Here is a 22,374-nt window from a genome sequence, read left to right on the forward strand (position 1 = left end):
GACCTAGGAGGCGCCAGGGTTACATTGCACACGGGCGCTACACGAACTAGAGCCGTCCCTCTGGATGTAGCGAAAACAAAGACAAAGAGAGAGACGAACTCTCCCCCGTGTGGAATATAAAACCTAACAATCATGCAATTATTCGATTATAATTTTTTTTAAATACAAGGTACAAATGTAGTTTAACATAAAGCACTAAAATGAACTTTTTAGTTCTTTTTAAAAATAATTACAAACACACCTTTTTTTTAATTGATGTACAACTTTTTGTGCACCCGTGATTGAGTTCGTATATAAAAATTTTAATCGCTATTACAATTATACTGACGATTTTTTTCAAGGGAAAGAGAAGAAAAGACGATTAGGTAAAAATGATTTTATATAATAGTCACATTTCATTTTACAGGAACTAACGATGACTTAATCGTTATGCTTACTATTAAATTTATAGTTAAAATTTTAAGTAATTTTGAAATAAATTGATTAATGGCAATCAATTTATTTCAACAAAAAGCAGTTTGAAATAGCAAGATTAAAAATGCTACATCACATTTATTGCCAAAAAAATTTTTATATTAATTATTAAGCATAAAGTACGTTTACAGCCGCACCCCATACTTAATAAATGTTCGTCTTTATTTCATCAAATTACAATGTTAGAATTTATAAGAATGTGCATAAACATTTTATGCTGTTTGCCCTCGCCTTAATTTGTTTTTTCTACTTTGTTCTTGGGACAGCAGACGCCCGCATATCTGGAAAACAAAAATGATTAAATCAGTGTTACTAAAGTTTACGAGGGATATCGTTAACTGGCTGGCACCCGCTCACTTTTTGAACTTAATGAATCCTCTCAGTTGTCTTCAACTAAAGCAATATTCCTACCAAATTAAAATCTCTGTGGATTACCCTTCCACCGCCCGCTTCGAGGGACTCCCATTGCCCTTTGTGGGTGTAATTTCACAAAATCAATTCTTGGTCATTTTTATGGAGCCAAAAAATTCTTGTCCAATTTTAAAAGATGGATTTTTAATGAATATTTTTAATGAACGCCTGATTCGCTTGGGAAAGAATTTCGTAAAAAGATCTTTTAGCCGGCGTTTCCTCGACGATAGATATATTCCACTTACCAAATTTCAAGTTTCTAAGCTTTATGTTTCTAAAGATAGCGTGACGGGTCGGTACCGAGGTGGGTCAGTGCATATACGTAAATTATCTAAAAGTTAGATGAAATGTTATGTACCTAGTACAATTAAAAATATCTATCAACCTATTTATGCTCATCAAATGAGTTATGATGATTCATGTTACGTATGTGTTAACAGTGGTGCACGCATACCCGTCACTGACGACGCAGTAGGTGCGGCTGTAAAGGTCGGCGGTGATGTCGCGAGCAGCGCTGCATCTCGTGAGGTACACGCACAGCCCAGCGGTTGCATCGGTAGCGGTAGCACATTCTGCATCGCCGGACGCGCTAACAGGAGCCTACAAAAAGAAAAAGATATTACCTTTACTTACTATAACCTTGCTTATAATTAATCAATTTCTAGTAAAATTAATTTTACACTAAATTTATTTTTACTGTCATCAGCAAAGTGAAAAATTATAAAGTTATTTTTAATAACAAACGCTGTAATATTAAAAGTAATTCTGTAAAATAAAAAAAAAACTCATAGTCAACTCACAGTGACATCTTTCGTAAGCTTCAGATCCACTTGAGTTCCGTTGGTACGGATACTGATGCAATCAGAACTGCTGTTTAATAAAGATTCCGCCCAAGTGTAGCCATTCAAATGATAAGTTTCTAATGGAGCCAATGATGTGGTCAACAATGGTGCCGGAGTTGTAATCATGTCTACAGAGAATAAAAGTTTTATATGTTATTAATACGAACCAACAATTAATGTTTGCAATGATTATGGAATACATAGATGCATTAGCGGCAGCATATTTTAATTAAAACACGTCTATCATTTTAAAAATGTTCAAAGCAGTATAGCGTCTGAAATATTTAGTTTTTAATTGAAATTCATATATTTCTGGACGCATCTGGAAAAGAAAACGATAATTATAAATACGCTTACCATTGGATGACCAGTGTTTCATAAATGGAGAGTATCTTAAATCTGTAAAACAATATAATTAAACCTTTATTTAGATATGTCTCCAAAAAAACGACGTAACTTCATTGTAAGAGTTTATAAGAATTGAAGAAAGTTATTGAGCTGTAACATGAATAAAAATAAATTATCTTTGATGTATTCGTATGGCCCATACCATATGAGTACGTTAACGAAACTGAATGTTATAACAACTCGCTGACCAATTTCAAAATAATATATAAAAAATCAAATTTAAACCGATTCAAAAACTTTAGTTCTTCTTACTAATCTTTTCTTCTTGACATCAATCTATTAGTTGTTTTTTCACTAATAGCTGGAAACTAAAAACATAATGTGTCTGCATTATTATGAGTTTAACACGTGAAATTTTCGAAGTATGATTTTTTTACAATTTTTGTAGCGTTAGCCAGCAACATATAGCATGTCAATCAACGGTACGATAGACTTTTGATTAGGTATGGGCGTTGAAACTGCACAGCAGGTTTAACAGTTCGAACATGGTCGTTATATCCTCAGTGAAGATTCGAGAGAGGGGCGTACTTCAATAATTTAAGAGGCACATTAAAGTCTAACAAGAGAGTTACCTAATAGAAAATTTTAACAATCTTGGGCAATGGTTTTACTCAAATTAAAAATATAAATGTTAGGAATCTTTGTTAGCACAAAGATGCACATATATGACTTCATTTTAATTGGTGTCGTAATATAAAATTGAAATTCGACTATAGTGCCCTAAATGCTGTATTTCACATTGTCACAGATGACAAAATTTGTCTATGTAGATAGATACCGTGTAGACGGTGTTGTTTCTCATAGAAGTCTTCAAGAACTAACAGATAAGGATCTCAAAAAAAACGATGATCCCTTCGTTCTTTAGTCGGAAAGACGGTATAAGCGTTGTTAAAATCAAGAAAAGAGGCGCAGGTGAGTGTGCTAGCATTGTTGGTGTGTTGTTTTTAAGACGTTCAAGAACATCGTCCCCGCCTCAGTGCACTCAGCCTAACGACCAACCTTGATTATAGTAATTATGAAATTATTGCTCATCTACTTCACTACAGTCCCGATCATGCATCATGCGATTTAATTTATTTTGAAAATTCAAAAAACAAGTGCATGTTGTTGCAAGGTATGAAAGAAACAGTAGTTAGAATGCTGTGGAAAAGGCGCTCAAAGTGGAATGAGTACATTCTTTCTCGTCATGTTTTTGTATAATGCAATGGCGCACTTATTGCCTACCTTAAAAAATATTTTGATGCGATGTTAAATTTTTGCTTTGCTGTTTTTCAGTGTATCTTCTTATTGATGCGCGAAAAAATATACTGCACTAATATACATTAGTTTTAGGCTCTTTATTTTACTACCTTTTTAAAAAACAATTTCGTTCGAAATTATTGAGTACATACAATGCAATTTAAACCATAATATAAATATATAAACAAACATAATATAAATATATAAACCATAGTCTTTGATCCCTGTTTAGTAATGTTTTTATTCTTATTTGTTTTTTCATTGTTTGACTATAAATCATTATATGTTCTCAGTGAGATAGTTATAAGGTAACAACTGTAACTAATTTTATATTTCTAAGTTTGTACTTTCTTACTGCCTTTTGTTACTGTCTATCTCCAATAAAGTAAAGTACCTATAGCAGTTTTTGAATTGAATTGAAGCATTCTAAATTTTTTTTTACAATTGTTAAAAAAGTATTGTTATAACTTACGCGGCGTCACAATTGCAGCTCGATTCATAAAACCTGCAAAATAAATTAATAACGTTTTGCGTTTAAGGCACAAGAGGATTTACAAAGAATGTAGCAATTTGATAAAATAGTTTTGTCTTTTTAATGTCTCAGTAATAAAAAATGTTTACAAGAATGACTTTTAAACTAGTTGTTTGTTTTAAAAGCGTTGTTAATGTCCCGATTAGTAAATACTATAATTAAGACAAAACTAATATATAAATAAAGAACGACCGAAAATTTTAAAACTAATAAACGTTATTTATAGATCTAGTTACGGAAACAGAGAGATAATTAAGTTTTTTTCCCAAACTATTAGATATCTACATCTAGTACGTGAAAACATTGGAGAGAATACATGCAATTCGCAATTTAGTAACAGCAAATTAAAGATAAATTATAATATTTACCCCGTTGGATTCCGATTTAGTATGCGTGGAAGCTGCTCGTCATTCTAAAGTTCGTGCAATTTTAAAATCAAAATGATGAGTGATTATAAAATGGTAGCTTTAAACATGTTTTAAAACGTAAGCTATATATTTAAAAATGTCATTAACGCTAATATACTGCCGCCAATGTCAAAAGTATAATATTTGTGAACATTCATCCATGTTGTCTATAACAATTTTTAAGCTTACCGTAATAGTCGACGTCGGCTTCTGCATAAGTATTCATATCAGGTAATGCTTCTGGCATAGACCCACTGAGCGCTATGGGGGCTGAATCTACAATAATGAAAATATACTATTTTTGGATGGTCTTATGTTACATTTATGGATATCAATTGGTCAAACAAGTTACGATAAATTTGTACAAGAGTATCTTCAAATAAATCTTTGATGGTTAGTAAGTTTATGGGCATTTTTTATCCGCGAACTTAAGACACAAGTAACAGTAAAACGTAATCAGTTTATTAAAACTGTATTTACAATGTTATACATAAATTCAATCGGTTAACGGTTTTTGTAAATTTAATATTTTCTCTGTTTCCATCCTAGCTATTTTATGTAAAAAATTAGAGAGAAGTTTATGCTTTTTGTGATATAATTTTATATATTTACTACTTTCCATGTAAAGTTCACCATCAACCAAAATCGTTAGTAATACAGGTGTGATGGTTATTTATGTAATGGGCAGCAAGTTATTCGCACTAGCATTCGTGCATCCCATAATATCCTAGCAAGCTTTTATACTAAATTGAAAAATTCTATTTTAAAATACGACATTAAGCGTACAATGATTTAATGGAAATGGATGAATTATTATGAAGTACAAATGTACATTCATTTGGCTCTAGATGAATGCAATGCCCCATTCAGCATATCAGCGTGGAATAGAAATGATGAAAAATATAGTAAAACTCACTGGATTGGAGTGATGAGCTGAAGTAACTTGAGTGACCTATAAAAGAAAGAAGTAAGTTAATTATTGTCAAATCGATAGGAAATAAATTTTATTAATAAAAGTCTCAATCACTCGTTATTAACATACATATTCCTGCAGGGATATCTCAACTGGGACTTGTAATGAGGACTAATACATTTGTTCACAAACAAATACTATTTCTTCGATTTCCTCAAAAATATTTCTTAACGTTTCTAAAAGTGTATATCTAAATGTTTGCTAAATAACAAATGATTGTCTTACTATTATATTGTTTTCATTTTTATTTCATGTATTTAAAAAAGGTTCCCAAAATAGTTTATGATGTAATTAGATGTAATGGTTGCGTTTTATAATCTTTTTCTTTTTTGTTAAGGATCTTGATGTTTGCTCCTTGATATTTACAGCTTCGTAGCATATAGTTAAAAGCACTTAGCCTAGCTTCTTACAGTAGCTACGCCTGTGGGCGATCTTCGGCTCGATCCGTTACATTACTGTGGAATATACGAGGTGGACCATGCGAAAGGCCGGGCTTTCTTATGGCGTTAGCGGGAAACGTACCTACCTACCTACTTGTGGAGTATTACCGTTTAAACAAAGGAAATTTTACTATTTTTGTAATTAAATAAACTAGACGACCTTGTGTGAAGTTAGTAAGCATTGCCCAGCAATTGGTGTCTGCTACGGTTACTTTACTATCTTCATAAGAGTGTGTGTGTGTATGTGTGCCTTATACAGTTTGTTACCGTCCAATAATATATGGGGTGTGTGTGTTTATTATGATGGGTCTTTTTGAGCAGCAAATTATTTGCAGAATAGCATTCGTGCATTCGATAAGCTCACATGCTTAAAGGCAAAATTTAACGACCCTGATTATTTGAAAATACGACAATAAGCGCCCGATGATTTTTTATCGAAATATGTTTTATAGAACCACTATAAATGAATTTTGTTTTTGCACGAGGAAAATGCTATACCCGATGCCATTTGACTCCTAGGAACGGAAGAACGAAGAACGGAGATGTGTGATCGAGCTAAAACAAAATAAAGTTAATAGAATTATTTACCGAACTCGTGAAGTAAATAGATCTAATTACTAAAATTAACACATCGTATGGATCTTAGCCCAAGATCGTAATCATTAAAATAAATATGTTATATCATTAATACTGACCGGACAAAGAGTTAGAGAGAAACGATGGTCCCCGAGGCGGAGCAAAACCTGGTTGAGCTAGAGCTGGAAAAGAAGATAAGGTTTCTTAAAGAGTTGAAGAGAAATTAAGATTCGATAAAAAATGTTATGTTTTTAACGTAACGTAACATAATATCAACAATTGAGGTCTCAGAATATTACGCGACAGTTAGAGAGCCATCAATCTAAGTACCTCCACGGTTAGTAAGAGAGTACGAGGATGGATCCAGAGGAAGGGAAAGGTTTAAGCGAAGTCCATCTTAAAAGCAAAGATAGTCTGTTGCAAATACGATTTAAATTTTTATGCCAGGGTTAACTCGTTAAGCACGATAGCCCAGGAAAAGTAAGTGACAAAATTATTTCATTACCAAATATATCGCAAATTATATTGTTCGACACTGGTATAAAAAAAAACAGACATTTAATTTACTTACATGTACTTAAGGGTGAAGCGGACACTGAAAACAAAAGAAAATACACAAAATTACAAAAAATGTATTACATATTTTTATTAGTGAAATCCGGATAAAATTACAAAAATTGTATTAATATCTCTAGATTTTAACATCTGGATCATGTCGTTAAACATGCAACATTTTAAAATAATTTCCATTACTTTTTCTTTCTAAACTTTAACAATGTCCATCGATTCTTGCAAATACTAACAGAAACTATTGGCATGTTAGCCAAGTTCTATTAACAAGTTACGTGTACAATAAGCCTGCCGGCTCTTATTTTATGCCTTAAACGTTTTAGGTACTGCTATTCGTATTTCTCATTAATTTAATTAAGTTATTACCTTTATCCGCTGATTCGGCGTCCACAGCGCTTGTTGCATTTGGTTTTACCACCACTAGCGACGTCAGAGCCGTCACGAATTCATACTGCGTTAAATATAATTATTATTATTATTAAATAAAAAAATAACTGTTGTAATCTAGCTAAAGAAAATTAAAATGTACCTGTTTTTAGTAAAAGAATAAATATTAATAAATTCTCTACTAATTTAAATAAAAAATTGAAAAAAGGAAATCAAAACTAATTAAGCGTTAATGATTTAAAAAAGCAAAAATTAAAAATGTTTTATTCCAAGTAAAAGTTATTGTATCACTAATTCCTGTATCCTATGAGAAATCATTTTGAATTAGACTTATTTAATTCTAGATTAAGTATGGCGTGTCCGTGACAATCTAGGAGTCCTTCGCCCGCTTCGAGTGACCCGCACTGCCTTTTATTGGTGTAATATCATAAATCCTTGGTTATTTTTAACATAACCAAAAAACATTCGGACAAACTTTTATACCCATAAGAACTTTCGTTTGAAAACCTGCAATTTTAGTAAGCATTTTTGTAACTCTTCTAGCAGATATTCTTAAAATCAAATAATTTCCTATATATATCTCTTTATATCTCTTTTAGTGGAGCTATACTCGGCGAAAGAAATATTCTTACCAATTTACAAATTTTATTAACCTTGCGGCTCGAAAGTATATAGTTGTAAATCTCCTATAGATGATGTACCTTAAGAGCTAGTGCCAGTGCTTTCTTGGCTGGGCTTTTTTCGTCATCGTCGCTGATGTCTACCACGTGACGCTCGTCTAACAGCTGCTGTATAGTAAGATAGGCCCACAGTCGCTCCAGGGGCAGGTACGCATCGGACTTACGCTCCACAGGTGTTTTTGTTGATACCTCGAACCGCTTCTACAAACAAATATCATAACTCTGTATTATAAGTGAATGTTTAGATAACTTGTGATTTATTGTTGATTCATCTTTCACTGGATCGTATTCCACTTTTGAGAATCGATAATAACTCCAATTAGGTTCATAACAAACGAGATTAACAAAATTGATGTCTTTTTTAAATTCAGAACTATGTTATTGTATTTTACTTACAACTAGGCTGTATTAAAATCCAATTTTTAGTTTTTTTTTTACATACAGAGAATATATTGCGTAAAGTTTGACTCACTCTGCCTTCTTCGTTCAAACCAACTCCACAGACTCCGTATACGTAAGGTTCCAGTTCTGCAACATCGTCCTCGATGCGGCCGGCAACAATCATCTCAGAACCAGCATAGAATCTACGGAATTTGTGTTTAGTCACCGATCCATCTTTGACCTGTTACAATACAGAATATCATTGTTATTAAATTCATCTGAAATATTATTATACTAACCAAATATTTCACTATTAATAAGTGTTTAATGTCTATTACAATACATTTTAATACATTTAACTGACGTTGTGTATAAATTTTATTACAGCGAAATTATAGTAAAGTCTATAAAAGCCTTTTATAAATATACATATATAAATATTTTTTTTTTCAAAATAAACATTTTGTAAAGAAGGGATTAAATTATAATTTGTTATAAGATTTTTTAAAACGATCACTTGAAAACTTTCTGTCTCCTTTTTTTAAAATTACATGAGCACTAATTTCATCAGTAAAGTTGTGAACAGTTTCAATTTTGTATTTTCGGACAGACTGGCGCCCCGGAAACAGATCTTGAATGAGATAAGCATTTGTATTAGTATAAGTCATTGTCGGTTTTTTGGTTATAGATAAACTTCCTTTTGTTGTAACAAATAATGTTGCTGACCTGTTCTGGTGGGTAGACGAACTTAACATTCGCAAGTAGCGGGGAAGAAATCTGTCGATAGAAATCGCGCAATTGTAGCGACGCGTCGGACGCTTCATATATGTGCCTCATCAAGCCATCGTTCTTCAATGCCAGTTTGCGTAAAAATGATCGGTCAGCGTCTTCGCCTAAAACGAAAAAGATAACAAGTTAGACTAGGCATCGCCAACAACTAAGTAAAAAGCTTCAACGCTTATTTCTTTTAACTGTGTAAGTTATGAAAGCTAGGACTCAGGAAGCATCCACTTAAAAAATATTATTTAAATATATATGTATATATATATTTAAATAGAGAGAGAGAGAGAGGGAGATGTTGAATGTGACATGGGCCTTTGTCAGTTGTTCAATATAAAGGTAACGAGTTTATTTTTTTATTAATGATGTGTTTAGTTGCGTCATATGTTTTTGTTATACTTGTTATTTTTTAAAATTTAACTGAAAATTTGCATGTAGACACTCACACACACTGGTAGTCATACACTCACTGGTAGACAGACGATCTTGTTAAAGTCGTCCAAAGATAAAGAGAAGCCACTACCGACCGGCCTATTCGGAAATCAAAGGAAAGGCCTATGTTGACGACATTTATTTAAAACTTACCAAATGCCAGAGCGTAAATGGATGCTTTACGAATTCCATAATTTTTCTCGGAGACGATGTTGATAATACGAGAAGGATTTCCTTCGCCTACGGTCGGTTCTCCGTCGGTGAGGAAAATTATAATAGGTTCCTTTTGGTCTGCAACATTAAATTTATTACAACAATTATTTCGAAAGTCCTGTGTAATTTGTTCTCAACCGAATAATCAGGAATATACCATTGCTTAATTCATCATCCTTCGTGTCGTCTTTGATTTCTTTATCCTTCTGCTTCTCAGGTTCAGCTGTGTTTACCTTTTCGGTGACATCACTTTTTTCTGAGTCTTTTTTCATTTCGGCTGCTGTGATGTTTCTACCATTTTGAATAAGTGCGATTGCTGTGTCCAGAGCAGTACCAATGTTTGTACCTAAAAGGAATATAGAAAATAAAATGATTGATGATGAGCAGGCTTTCAATTAGTGTCACGTGTCATTTTCTATTTTTAAGTGGCAGACTCAGTGTTTTATGCGTGCAGGCGCTTTCCGACAGATCATACTGGAAATGTACGGGAGAGACCTATGTCCAAAAGTAGACGTATTATAGTTGAAATGAAGATGAAATCACTTAATGCCCTTTCAACCTTGTGGTCCAAGAATGGACACTTCATAGAGTAACAAAAGCTTTAATCATAATACCAATTGCATATTTATCGTCTAGTTATTCTTAAATTAAATTCAAAGTACGAACCGCCGCTAGCCCGAAGTTTTGATACAATACGCGTTGCCTTCGCTATATTTTCAGGTGTCGCTTCAACTGGTGGCAATAAAGTGGGTATTTCGAACGATTGACGACGATAATAGTAGAAGTCGTTGTTTGGCGGATCAACTTCTTTTGAATTTGCGATATCTAAAATCTGTAAAGAAAAAATTATAAGAGTTTCGATTAAGATTTTTCGATTAAGAGTGTCCAAAAGTGCAATTACTAATTCGTTGTCCTAAAATCGATGATTTTTCATAGTTAAATATTTTTACGACTTTTCTGCAAACGACTTCATCAAAGGTTTCGCCTGAAATATAAACTGACACATAGCTAAATAAAGTAGCTAACCGTACCTCTACTGCGGATTCAAACTGAACAATATTAAAGATATCTCCCTTGTTCAGTTTACTGAGAATGGTTTGCATGGCTTCGATCAGTTGTTCTATCTTGCGGCCACTCATAGAACCTGACGTATCCAGAACGAAGACGACATGTTTGCTTAGGGGTGGGAGAGAAGTTGGAGCGAAGAAATGCACGAAGTAACCATTATTGACCTGTAAATTAAGACATATATTTCATTTCACATACTTTTAATATTAAGAATTCTAAAGTATATGTAATAGTAAGCTTAGCAGGGTTTAAAGAATTAAGATTATAAAGCTTTGTTATTCTATACCATGGATAAAGAACTATGTTGTATTGGGAAGTAAGCAAAAGGATGAGTAATCTTGGAGATTTAGGTGACTGCACTACAATACTATATGTATTGGCAGAATTTTACGTCTTAAGATTGTAGATTGAATGGCCCCGTGTACTTTTTTATGTTTTTAGCGGGTACAAAAAAAATATTAAAAAAAATTGAATGCTTAGTTTCCAAGAAGCGTGAAATAAAAAAATAGTAAGGATTATAATATCGCTCTGCATATATGCTAAAGAAAAACATGAAGAAAACCGCTTATTCCCTGGCCACATCGGATACATCTATATCAAGCGTCTGTGGTGATAAAGATCATGAAATTTCTAAGAGATGTTATCGTTAGGTGTAGAACAAGATTGATTAAGTGACTGTCATCCACGGTTTATATGTATTAATGGACAATTTGGCATATAAGGCTGTGTGATAATAACTTAAATATAAAATTTGCATATATGATACTTACCAAAATTTCGTTAGTTTTTGTACGATCAACGTCATACTGCACTACAAACTGTCCAAGACTACCATCTTGCGGACCCTGGTCCTCGACATCAAAACCGTATCTATCGCCACGACGTTGCTTAGATTTTTCCTTAAAAATTAAAAAAAATGCTTTAATCATTCATAACAATTTTTCAAAGAAGTGAAATGGACTTAGAGGTATAAGTACCTTATAGACTTGTATTAAAGTTTTCTGTTCTTCGAGATCAGGTGTGAAGGTAATGGTAGCTTCGTTGTTGTTAGAGCTTCGCACAATCACAGCTTTTTCGTTGGCTGTAATTTGATTGTAAATGATTACAGAAGCCTCATATTTTTAATAATAAAAGCACGATACATATTTTAATTCACTTTATGTCACTTTGTGACTAGATTATTAACAATGTATATGTTGTAAAGACGTTAACGAATATTGTAACTAATGTAGTGTACTCGTTGGTCATGTAAGTTATGTACCAATAAGTACACAGAATATTCGTTTACATCTCAATGTTGATCATTAAACGTTTTTGTTTGCCGACGTTAAATTTTGAATATAATTATTAAGTTTTTATGAAATTCGATCCAAAAGTCGATTTTATTGTTATAAAAAGTTGTTAGCTTGTGAATCAATGACCTAGCGAAGAATCGGTCAGAGAAGTCGTCAAACAGGTATTTCTATCAGGTTACTCGCGTCTGCAGCGTCTCTTTTTTAAGTTTGTTGGATTTTTCCATGTTAGTCAGTTTAAGTTGTCGTTTGTTCTGCAAACTAGACTGAACAAGAAAGCAAAAATTAATAGCCCAATTATATATTGGCTATTCATTTTTTAAGCTAAACACAGGACTTAAGAACGGCGTGACAATATTTTTTTGACGCACGAGAAAGGTTCATAACAGAAATGTTCAATGAAAAGGAAAAAAAAATATAATGCCAATGCCAATAGATGGCATGTAATGAATATTACAGGATAATTTTATATGCTACAATATTCGTATGGATGAGCATAAAGAATATCAATAATTTTGTAACTAATAGTTGTTAAACGGCTAGCCTGTCCGTCAAACATAAAAGTGTATCAGGATTTGCATGGTATGCCTTCAAGTTACTCAATATCATTTTTAACATGACAATGTATATATGAGTTTCTAATATCTAATAATAGTAATATTTTAAACAATGACCACATTAAACAACTAAATATTTTTTATTATTATTGGTTTCCACGCAATTATATATCATTTCAAGATATATACAAAGAATTGAAAAGAAAAAGAAGCGTCACATTATTGTTAATAAAAGAAGCAGCATCTAGCAGGTGATGTGTATTTTTAATCACTACATATACATAAGACACGTAAGGATAAAAATCAAAAAACAAAAATATATTACAATAAATAAAATAAGTCCGCGTGATGTCGGCAGATTTACTATAACAGATCAATAACTTACAAATCCTAAAACAGGAGAATTACAACAAGAAGAAGAACAAGAGTTAAAAACATATCTCATCTCAGTGAAATATTATTTGTATATGTACTATTAACATCTCTTTGAGAAAAGACTGGCGTCGTAACAGCGGAGATACTGCAAGACGAATTGTTTGTTTGAATATAATATGCGGTATACTTACGAGCATCCTCGTCAGTAGCATCAATCTCGTTACCCGTGCGAATTTCGGGCACCCTCAGCACAGATATGCCTTGAGATTCTTTAACATGAACGGTGACAGTGAGCTTCGGCACTAAGCCTCCCGGGTGAAGGTTGATCGCATGGTTGTACACTCCGTTACGACGCGTCAGCAGCTCCTCGTACGTTAAATTAAACACCGCTTTCATTTTAGGTTCCACGTTCACCGACACTGTGAATATATTTGAGTCACGTGCCCTGAGAACGCAAAATATCGTGTATAATAATTAATATCAAAATAGAATTTTAAAAAATCTACAAGTAGCAAACAAATAAAATAAATTCACATTATTCAAAGTTCTGTCCTAAAATTGTGCTGAAAAAAAATCGTTTCAGCTATAGGATATCTACTGCTCGACATAACACAGCACGGTGGAGATTCATAGCACCTCCTGCTTCGCCATTATCGTGGCTGCTACCTTGCCAAGAATAGTGGAGCTGCCGGCATCTGGATGCCTAGTCCTATAAGGAATATCGGGGATTCAACGCGCACGTTTAACCCGCATGGTTGGTGAGCGCAGTTTTTTTTTATTTCCATTGTGGGTTAGGAGAAGGTACGGCTCGATTTTGGTAAGTAGTCGCTATTTATTATTAAAACGTTAAAATTATTAGTAATGTGAGCACTACAGGTTACGATTATCTTATTTATTTTTCCCGTTGGACAGTTACAGATAACTATTGAAAGTCGTAAAAACTTTGGAAGTCTGTTAGGCAACTGGTAAATACATACAAGATATATAAACGTTATATTTACCAAGTTCAAATTCTTTACGGAATTAATATTGAAACAGATATTTTAAAAGTAGGTGTTTAATGGAAATATTGTTCTCGATAGCCTATTCACCTCTCACATACGGACGATAAATATATTTACGTGATGTAAGCGATTTATTGCAATTAAAACAAAACTTACTTTGCGGCGACGTGAGCAGCCCCGAAACCTTGTGACACGGCTTCATTATAAATTTTCTTCGCCTCCTCCTTTTCCTTAACGTATGCTTTATAAGATTTTCCATCTAAAGTCCTAGAAATGTGACTCAAATTATTATAATTTTACAAAGTTTACACTTCGTTTTTTAAAATATATGTACGTAATGTATGAATTTTCCTTGGATTTTATAAAGTATCTTAATGGTACATACATGATAAATCCACTAATAAAAGCAGTTTCTGGCAGGAGTACCCTGAAGGAGGCTTCTTGCGCGCGCTTGGATGGGTTCTGGACATACGCCACGACCGAAGTGTACGCGTATCGCATGGTGATCTCTGAGCGTACGTCCATTTCTGTCATCTTTATTGGCTTGTCTGGCTCCTCGGTTGTCGGCTCCACCGACGAGGCTTCCAACTTCGTAGCCTATATTTACGAAGTAAAACAAACACAGAAAAAGTTTCACAATTCGTACAAGGGATTACTGGATGACACATAACATTTAGCTTTTTCTGGTCCATAGACATGCTCTTTTCTCCAAAGTGAAAGAGAATATTGTAAGTCCTACGAAGGTTTTTAAAGTTAAATGCCATTTTAGGAAAGCTGGACAGAGGGACCTGGTTAAAATCGTTAGACGACGCTGTATATAAGCCACTTACAATCAGTATTGTTGGAAATTTATAGGGGAGACTATGTCCAGCGGTGGACGTCCCCGAGGGTAGGTCAATTCGGTCGTTCATTATACATAACGATTACCGATTCAAAGTAGATGAAATGAAAGAATTAACATAAGTTTCACATAGGTCTGCTGATTGTGTGGAATATCAAGACGAAATATTAATGTATATTAGAAATATCTTTTATAGGTCACAAATCGAATCCGTTTGTTTTATAATGAATCTGAACTTTTCTGTATTAACTGAAACCGCAGCAATTAATTTATGCAATGGGATCACGTACGAATGTTGCCTATTTTTCAATAATTATGTCTTTCTTTCAGGTGAATATAAACACATATATTGTGATGTATTCAGAAAATTTTGCTACTGCAGTAAATTTTGTTCTTAACGTTTAATGTTTGTTCGATTAACTGCTACTTACGTCTTCATCTGATTTTGTTATAACTAAAGTCTCCTGAGTCGGTAGAGCATGGCAGTTCGCTGTCGCCACTAGGACGGATAAGCCCATAAGGATGTGTAGAATTCGTGACGTCATTGTGCTGAAACAAATAATTTTACTTACATACATGTAATCGAAAAATTTTGTGTAAGACTGAAAACACTTGAAAGCGATAAAATAATACCTAGGTTTCCTCATTTTCTACCCATAATTAAATATTTATTGTTTCTCCTACAGCTTAAATTCAGTACTAAGTGTTATTTTATTTTTTTTCCTGCGTGTATCTCATTTTGTATGTTACCGTGCAATTTAATCTGTGAATGTCACTGCTACTGCCCCTGCGGTACAGGCCTTGGCTAGTAAGGGGAGCGTTTCTTTTTTATAAATAAAATAAAATCGCTCTTACTAATTTTTATCGGGTTTTTAAATATTTACACTCTACCAATTACATACACCTTGTCAATTTCTAGGTATGGATAGGTAAAGTTTTCTTTTTATTTTTCGAAATAAGTTAGAATACAAATAAGAAAAAATATTACAAGTAAATAAATTAACAAATCTATAATATGAAGATTACGGGTAAATATTTTCAGCAGCTATAAACTTCGGTCCTTTTGTATTTATGAAATAATATCAATTTTCAAATACAAATCGCTATATTATAATCCTTTAAAAAAATAATTTACTTATTTTAACTCTTCGAATGCTATGCTACAAAATATAAAACTCATAAACATATCACCGCGGACGATACCGCCATGAATAACAATATAATAATAGGAGACTCGCACAAGTTAAAAAAGCTAGCTAAATGGTGATAAAATAAAATCTAGAGTATCGAGCGGAGATATGAAAATACTGCACGAGATCCAGCAAAGCGGCGGTTTTGTTTGTCTAATCATTTCTGGACATAGAGACCGATATGTTTGCGGTTGCGTACAAACGATATCGCTTCTTTCGTCTCAAGGCGCCGAAAACTCACGTAGATGCGAATGGACCCAAAAGGCCACTGAGGCCAAAATGTAGAAACGAAAGGGTGTGATTTACATCGAAATAATCAGAGGCAAACACCCTACGTAGTGTTATGTTGTATGTATATACATACAAGGTGTACAGAAAAACTTGTCAGGGTCCGCAAAGACTCTGAATGTAAACTGCTTCTAACCGGTTTTATTGGAAATCTTTTGCCAATGTCCAGTGGACGTCCTAAGGCTGAGTGGTAATGATGAATCACAGAGAAGACTTAAGGTTTCCAAATGCTAAGAGTGGGTGAAGAGTTTTACTTATGTTTGTGTATGTGCTGATTATTGCAAATTACCGTAAGTAAAAAGGAAAGGGACGAGAGCTTTACATTTATTTTAAAACGCCTTTCATTTTGCGTTACTAAATTTTTTTACTAGTTGTCATTAACATATCGTAAAACGGAATTTACAACACGCAAAGTCAAAAAATTTATCTTGCTCTTCAACAATAATAAAATTAAACTGCAACAGTTCAATTATGTTAAGCCACATTAATGCCCACACAATTACATTCGTCAACCGATTTAAGGTATCAACAAAGTGTTTGTTCATAAACATGATGACAAACGTTAAAGTTCAAATAAGATAAGATATCTTTCCATTTATTTATGAGACGACGTGTTTTGTGTTCTTGTTAATTATGCGAACATTCTTTTTTTTAAATAGATTAAGCGAATGTTGCTCACACGAATATACATTTTTTTTCACTTTTCTATTATTTAGCTCGTATGTTATTTTGAAAATTTCATATTTTAAATCCAATCAACAATATAATTGCCTTTATTATAGATTCAAAACGATACATAACATCGGGTATAGACGCGGCAATACACTCAATACAAATAAAAAGTCATAGCTAATCAAAGAGGACAATAAGAGATTCCTTATCAATTGTATAAACTTGTTTTAATAATAAACGTGACGAACATACCTATGAAACTATCCTTCAATAATTATTCCGACGTTAACGTATCCGGGACGGCGTGTTTAGATGAAAAAAAATGCATGATAAATTGGCACGTCTAGCAAATAAACAAGGAAAATTGTTCTTACTTTTTTGATTAAGATCCATATGAGTAACTTATTATTTATGTTTTGTTAATAGTAGTTATAGATTTAAATTTTCATCATCGTCATCATTCCACGCGTAAGACGTCTACTATGATGTAGGCCTTATCCGGAAATATCCAATAGGACCGGTTGAAAGCAACCTGACTCCAGGGTCTTCAGATGATTAACGTGAACGCCACACGCTGCGCTTGCCGGTTCGTGGTCCCCCATCCAGAATCTTAAAGTCCCAGTCACAATCATGTGCACTATTTAGCCTGACCATTGCCACTTGCTAATTCCCTGGGCTATGTCAATTATGTTCGTCACCGAATATCCTCATTATCAATTCGATCTTGTAGGGAATTCCCGAGCACAGCTTTCTCCATGGGTCGTTGGGCGACTGTGCCTGCCAATGACAGCCAGAGTGAAACACAGTTTCAGCGCCTTAAGTCATCACTGGTAACAACACTTATTAACGTTAATCTATCTTTTCAGGCACTTAGGTATATTGGAGGAGATGTTTTGAAGTTTAAAAAAAATTATTATTATACATATTTTTTTTATACATTCCATGTCAAAATGTCCATGATGATAGAAAGTTTGTATCGATAAGCATCCGACTTGAGGGGTTTCTTGTTACCAGTGGTTAAATGTTCGGATTCGCTTTTTAATTTTTTAAACCTGTTAATGCGATCCTATTAAAAAAAAAGCTAAATAAGCTAACAGCGCTTTACATTTGGAATTAAATACATTAGATATGCCGCCTTTTTATTACATTCAATTACTAATGACTATAAAAGTAATATTTTTTATATATAGTACATTTTTAACAAAAATTATAAAAGAGCTTGTCAAGCATAAGTTTCTATATGATATTCGTTAAATGCAAATGTTACTACGTTAAATAATACGTTAAATGCGTACCAGTGCGTACCAGTAATACTAAATACAAAAAATACCTTTTTTTCTTGGTAACGTACAAAACAATAATTGCCAAAATAAATTCTTACAGTAATTGTTCACGAGGAAAACGCAGGTAAAACATTAATCACCCACGTTTCAATTTTCGTGCATCCGCAAACTATTGTTACACAATAAATATCTTAGTGCGATTGAATGAATTTCAAACACGACACAGGAAATCTCAATTGAATTAAGTTAATGAACGTAAGTGCATAATGTTAAATGGCTTCAAGGTTGCAATGCTCGTCGTTTTTATGACACATTTTAATCATTGTTTGTTTAAATAATCATAAAGTTGTCTCCAAATTATCATCATGTCAGCCAGTAAACGTGCAGTGAGAGGCATAGAATTTCCCCAAAGATCGCCGCGATGTCTTGTACCTACCCCATCTGGCACCTTGAATATGTGATCGCTTCACCTAGTGGGAGACCCACACCGTGTCTACAGACTCGTAGCCGCCACTAAAGCTCTTGCTCTTTCCATCACCTTTAACCTACTTCTAAGACCCATCGTAAACTACCGCGTCTCAGATCTGTATATCATCACCGGCAACACACACTATGGGTAAAGACTGGTCTGTCAACAGACATTGCAGATTGAGACTAGAAGTTACTACAGAGTTTCAGTAAACTCTAGGATTGGATTCGACCGAATTATTTCTTTCTCCGATTGGACCGATGTATATAATCGTCTACAACTCCGGGCGTAACATCACCAACAATAACTTGAGTATGCACAATATAGACTATATCCTCAAACGTTAATAAATCTACATAGTTTTTAAATTCAATTATTGGTCAGTGGAGAAAATATGTACCATTATTTAGTAACAAAAATAGCTATTTTTTGTCATAATAATTACCACAATATACAACAGCAGCGGTAACAAAATAGTTTACTTTGATCTTTGATTTGACCTTTGTAATTATTTTAATCATCGGTTTTACCCTGTACAACGTTGATAAGCAACTCTCTCGACTTGTTTCATTGATTCATTTTTAAAAGTTTGCCATTATTCTTGTACAATTAGAAATAAACAAAAAAGATATGTCACACAAAGTTTAGTAATACCAAAGTAAAAACAATCGAAACGTGTAAAAAAAAACATCTGTTTGTTTATACTGATATAATATTGAAATTTATGTTAAAAGTAATTGCAACAAGAAATTGGTTTATTTGTTTGAAAACCCTTGTTTTCTTTTTATTTTTAAACGGCAACACATAAAAGAACCACAGCCAATAAATAATTAACAACAGTTGTTATTAAGAAGTGGGTTTTTCTCCGCGATTTATTTAAAAGCTTCAGTACTTTGTAATGCTGTTATACATAGAATTTATTTTCTTCATGTAATATAATGCCTAGATCAGTTTTTCGTTTCTGCATTTGCCCATTGTTCACATATTTATGTTGATACTTACACATCATCAATATGTTGTGTCTAAAAACGATTTGTAGTTTATGATATCATTCGACGTGTAATAATAATTTTAAAGTAATCTTTATTTTACAACTTTCTGTACAAGAGTAACTATAGAAACTCCAATAAACTATAGACCACGAAATATATTTATTAAAGAAATTATTCAACAGATTTAGTTTAAAATTGTTAGTTCGAAATAATTGTTTTTTAAAAACCTGATCATTATACAATTATAATCTATTTGATATACATTATTATATATTTAATTTTACAAAACGCAATCTGTATTAGATTGTTTTATTTTAAAAAAGATAACAGCCGGAATCCATTTCTTCAAAAAATATACGACTGCCTGTCGTAACATCGGCAGCATTTAATAAGTGTAAAGTAATAAAGTCGGCTATAGCCAGCTAATTTGTACCGCGCTGGATATAAAGAATTAAACTAAATTAAGTGATAAAGGTGATGAACAAATCAATGCTACGGCACCCCTAAACCAGAAAATAGTACTGCTTACGTAATACTGTTTATATCTTCAATATATTATACATAATTTTAATCTGTTATAAAGAAAAAAAAAACAAACAAATTTCCACTTTTATACTGTGTATGTAGATTATATAAGATTAACAGAGAGAAACTTGGGAGGAATAATTTTTTCGTTGAGTAGAGGTCAGTTAAAACGGATTTCGCAAAGTTCCACCCACACACCGATCGAATATTATTTGTACAAAACTTGGCAACTATATTTATTTTTCCTACATTAATTCGTTATCCGGAATAGATTTTATGACATTACACACAAAAGACAGTGCGGTGCCGTACAAAGCGCGGGGGACACCTAGAATATATATATATATATATATATATATATATATATATATATATATATATATATATATAAAAATTATTTCTGTGAAAATTTTTCCCTGTTTACAAAATAGCTAATGAGGACTGAGGAATATACAAAAAGTGTATATAAATTTGACGGGTATCATTATTACTTAATGATACCCGTCAAATTGACATTTCGTGATTGTAATATTCATGATTGTTTTCCACATAAACAGTCAAGGCATATGGCATGTGGTATTTTCAATAGACTTTAAGTAACTCTAAGTATATTCTCGAATACAAAGGTATCAAACGCTAATTATATTCGGAGGACATCAATTGCCTTATTTGATAAACATAGCCAACAATAATATGGACCTTACTTACTTCATTACGTGATATATGTAAAATAATGCTTTTCTCAATTCTTGTAAAAGAAATACACGATTATAATAACATATAACGTTAATAATATAATAGTTATTTAATAGAAGAAAAATCAATATAAGTAGTCTGTATGTCAGTTTAAATACAGTTCTTCCATTTTAACAAAATGTTGTTGTAGTTTTGATGGACGTAACGTTAAATAATAAATAAAAATGTATACCCAATAATACTGAATAGCGTTGGTAAGGCACAACATACATATACTCTCACCTATGTGTTCATTTATACATACGTAGGTGACGGAACTTGTTTAGTGTTGCGTTCCGTTAGTCCGCCTCTAAGGTCTATTTTAAACCGATTTTAACTTTAACAAGTCTTTGCTCATTATTTATTACATTTTATTATCGATATTTATATATTAGAATATGTTGCAAAGTACACCTTGACAGGCTCACATAAATTATAGAAGTCTGTAATTAATTGCCTGCAATTTTCAACTTACAACAATTGTTATTATTCATTACAGTAGTTTAAAATAGTAAAATGGACATGAAAATTACGTTCTATTTCGTTCTATTTTATACAGAAATCTGTTCATGGAATCCGTTCCAATCGATAAAAATCAAAATAACGTTTTACCGGCCGGCTTGGAGACGACCATTGTTATATAAAGATATTCATACTCACTCGTTTGTTTACGCTCAACAAGATGATTGCACCAATTGCCGCTTGGGCTCTGGCACGTTCCGTATTCGATGCCAACTGGTCAAAGGTATGTCAAGCCGAGCACGAAGCAGACGTGTATCCCAGCCGTTGTCCGCCGCGAAACTCGTTGAAGACCCAGCCGCGGTTACTTTATGTACACTTAGTTCAGTGTACGTCGTAACGCGGGCTTCCCGGCCACACGTAATTTACGCTACTCCATCAGTGGTTCTCAAACCTTTATTCAACGGTATTTATTTATTTTAAATATAAAAGTCCTTTTGAAATTTCATAAATTTTAAAACGAGCGAAAACTACAACTCTTTTAAATAAAAAATAAAAGCACTAACTGGTGCAACTTATCGCAATTTATGCTCGACTTTTCTTCATTCCCTTTCACGGAATCGTTGAGGCAATGCCTTTTTTAAGAACTTCCTTATGTTCTTGGATTTTCATATTATATAACTATGTACACAAAAAAATCATTTAAATCGTAAATCTCCAAGTCTATTATTAGAAAAAATAGTAATGCTAAAACCTTTTCGTGCAAAGATTTTGCATTACAAAGTTACCCCGTAAATATTTAGCCTTAAAATGAAGTTAAAAAAAAGGTTTTTTTTTCTTTTCACCAAAATTACTTGTCAATTAGGTTACCATACACTA

At 33.0% G+C, this 22,374-nt stretch overlaps 1 protein-coding gene across 5 annotated transcripts; it reads right to left on the reverse strand.

Moving 5' to 3' along the window:
* Positions 1–366: 366 nt before the first annotated feature.
* Positions 367–21,852, reverse strand: LOC137929916 (inter alpha-trypsin inhibitor, heavy chain 4-like). 5 transcript variants are annotated; one of them, XM_068773045.1, is made up of 25 exons: positions 21,697–21,852; positions 15,314–15,431; positions 14,427–14,638; positions 14,198–14,308; positions 13,229–13,482; positions 11,791–11,894; positions 11,584–11,712; positions 10,777–10,977; positions 10,412–10,577; positions 9,903–10,091; positions 9,686–9,823; positions 9,047–9,213; positions 8,412–8,561; positions 7,961–8,140; positions 7,239–7,323; positions 6,874–6,897; positions 6,422–6,484; positions 6,225–6,281; positions 5,230–5,265; positions 4,503–4,589; positions 3,847–3,879; positions 2,085–2,126; positions 1,686–1,855; positions 1,340–1,485; positions 367–755 (listed from the first exon to the last, which is right to left on the reverse strand). In XM_068773045.1, the coding sequence occupies exons 2-25, from the start codon at positions 15,425–15,427 to the stop codon at positions 707–709; spliced, it is 2,907 nt and encodes a 968-aa protein (XP_068629146.1). In that variant the 5' UTR covers positions 15,428–15,431; positions 21,697–21,852; the 3' UTR covers positions 367–706. The 5 variants fall into 5 exon arrangements, with proteins under 5 accessions (XP_068629146.1, XP_068629147.1, XP_068629149.1 ...); XM_068773046.1 differs by lacking the exon at positions 6,225–6,281; XM_068773048.1 differs by lacking the exon at positions 4,503–4,589.
* Positions 21,853–22,374: the final 522 nt, after the last annotated feature.

The sequence above is a fragment of the Battus philenor genome, unplaced genomic scaffold, assembly GCF_028537555.1.
Source record: "Battus philenor isolate CCGP_79_NKW_IND1 unplaced genomic scaffold, ilBatPhil1.0.hap1 SCAF_5, whole genome shotgun sequence".
Classification (NCBI taxonomy): domain Eukaryota; kingdom Metazoa; phylum Arthropoda; class Insecta; order Lepidoptera; family Papilionidae; genus Battus; species Battus philenor.

Coding starts and splice junctions, on each gene's coding strand:
- LOC137929916 (XM_068773045.1), bottom strand. CDS start 15,427: ATGACGTCACGAATTCTACACATCCTTATGGGCTTATCCGTCCTAGTG. Junction 14,309..14,426: donor TTTATTAGTGGATTTATCAT/GTATGTACCATT, acceptor TCACATTTCTAG/GACTTTAGATGGAAAATCTT. Junction 8,141..8,411: donor GTTTGAACGAAGAAGGCAGA/GTGAGTCAAACT, acceptor ATTTGTTTGTAG/AAGCGGTTCGAGGTATCAAC.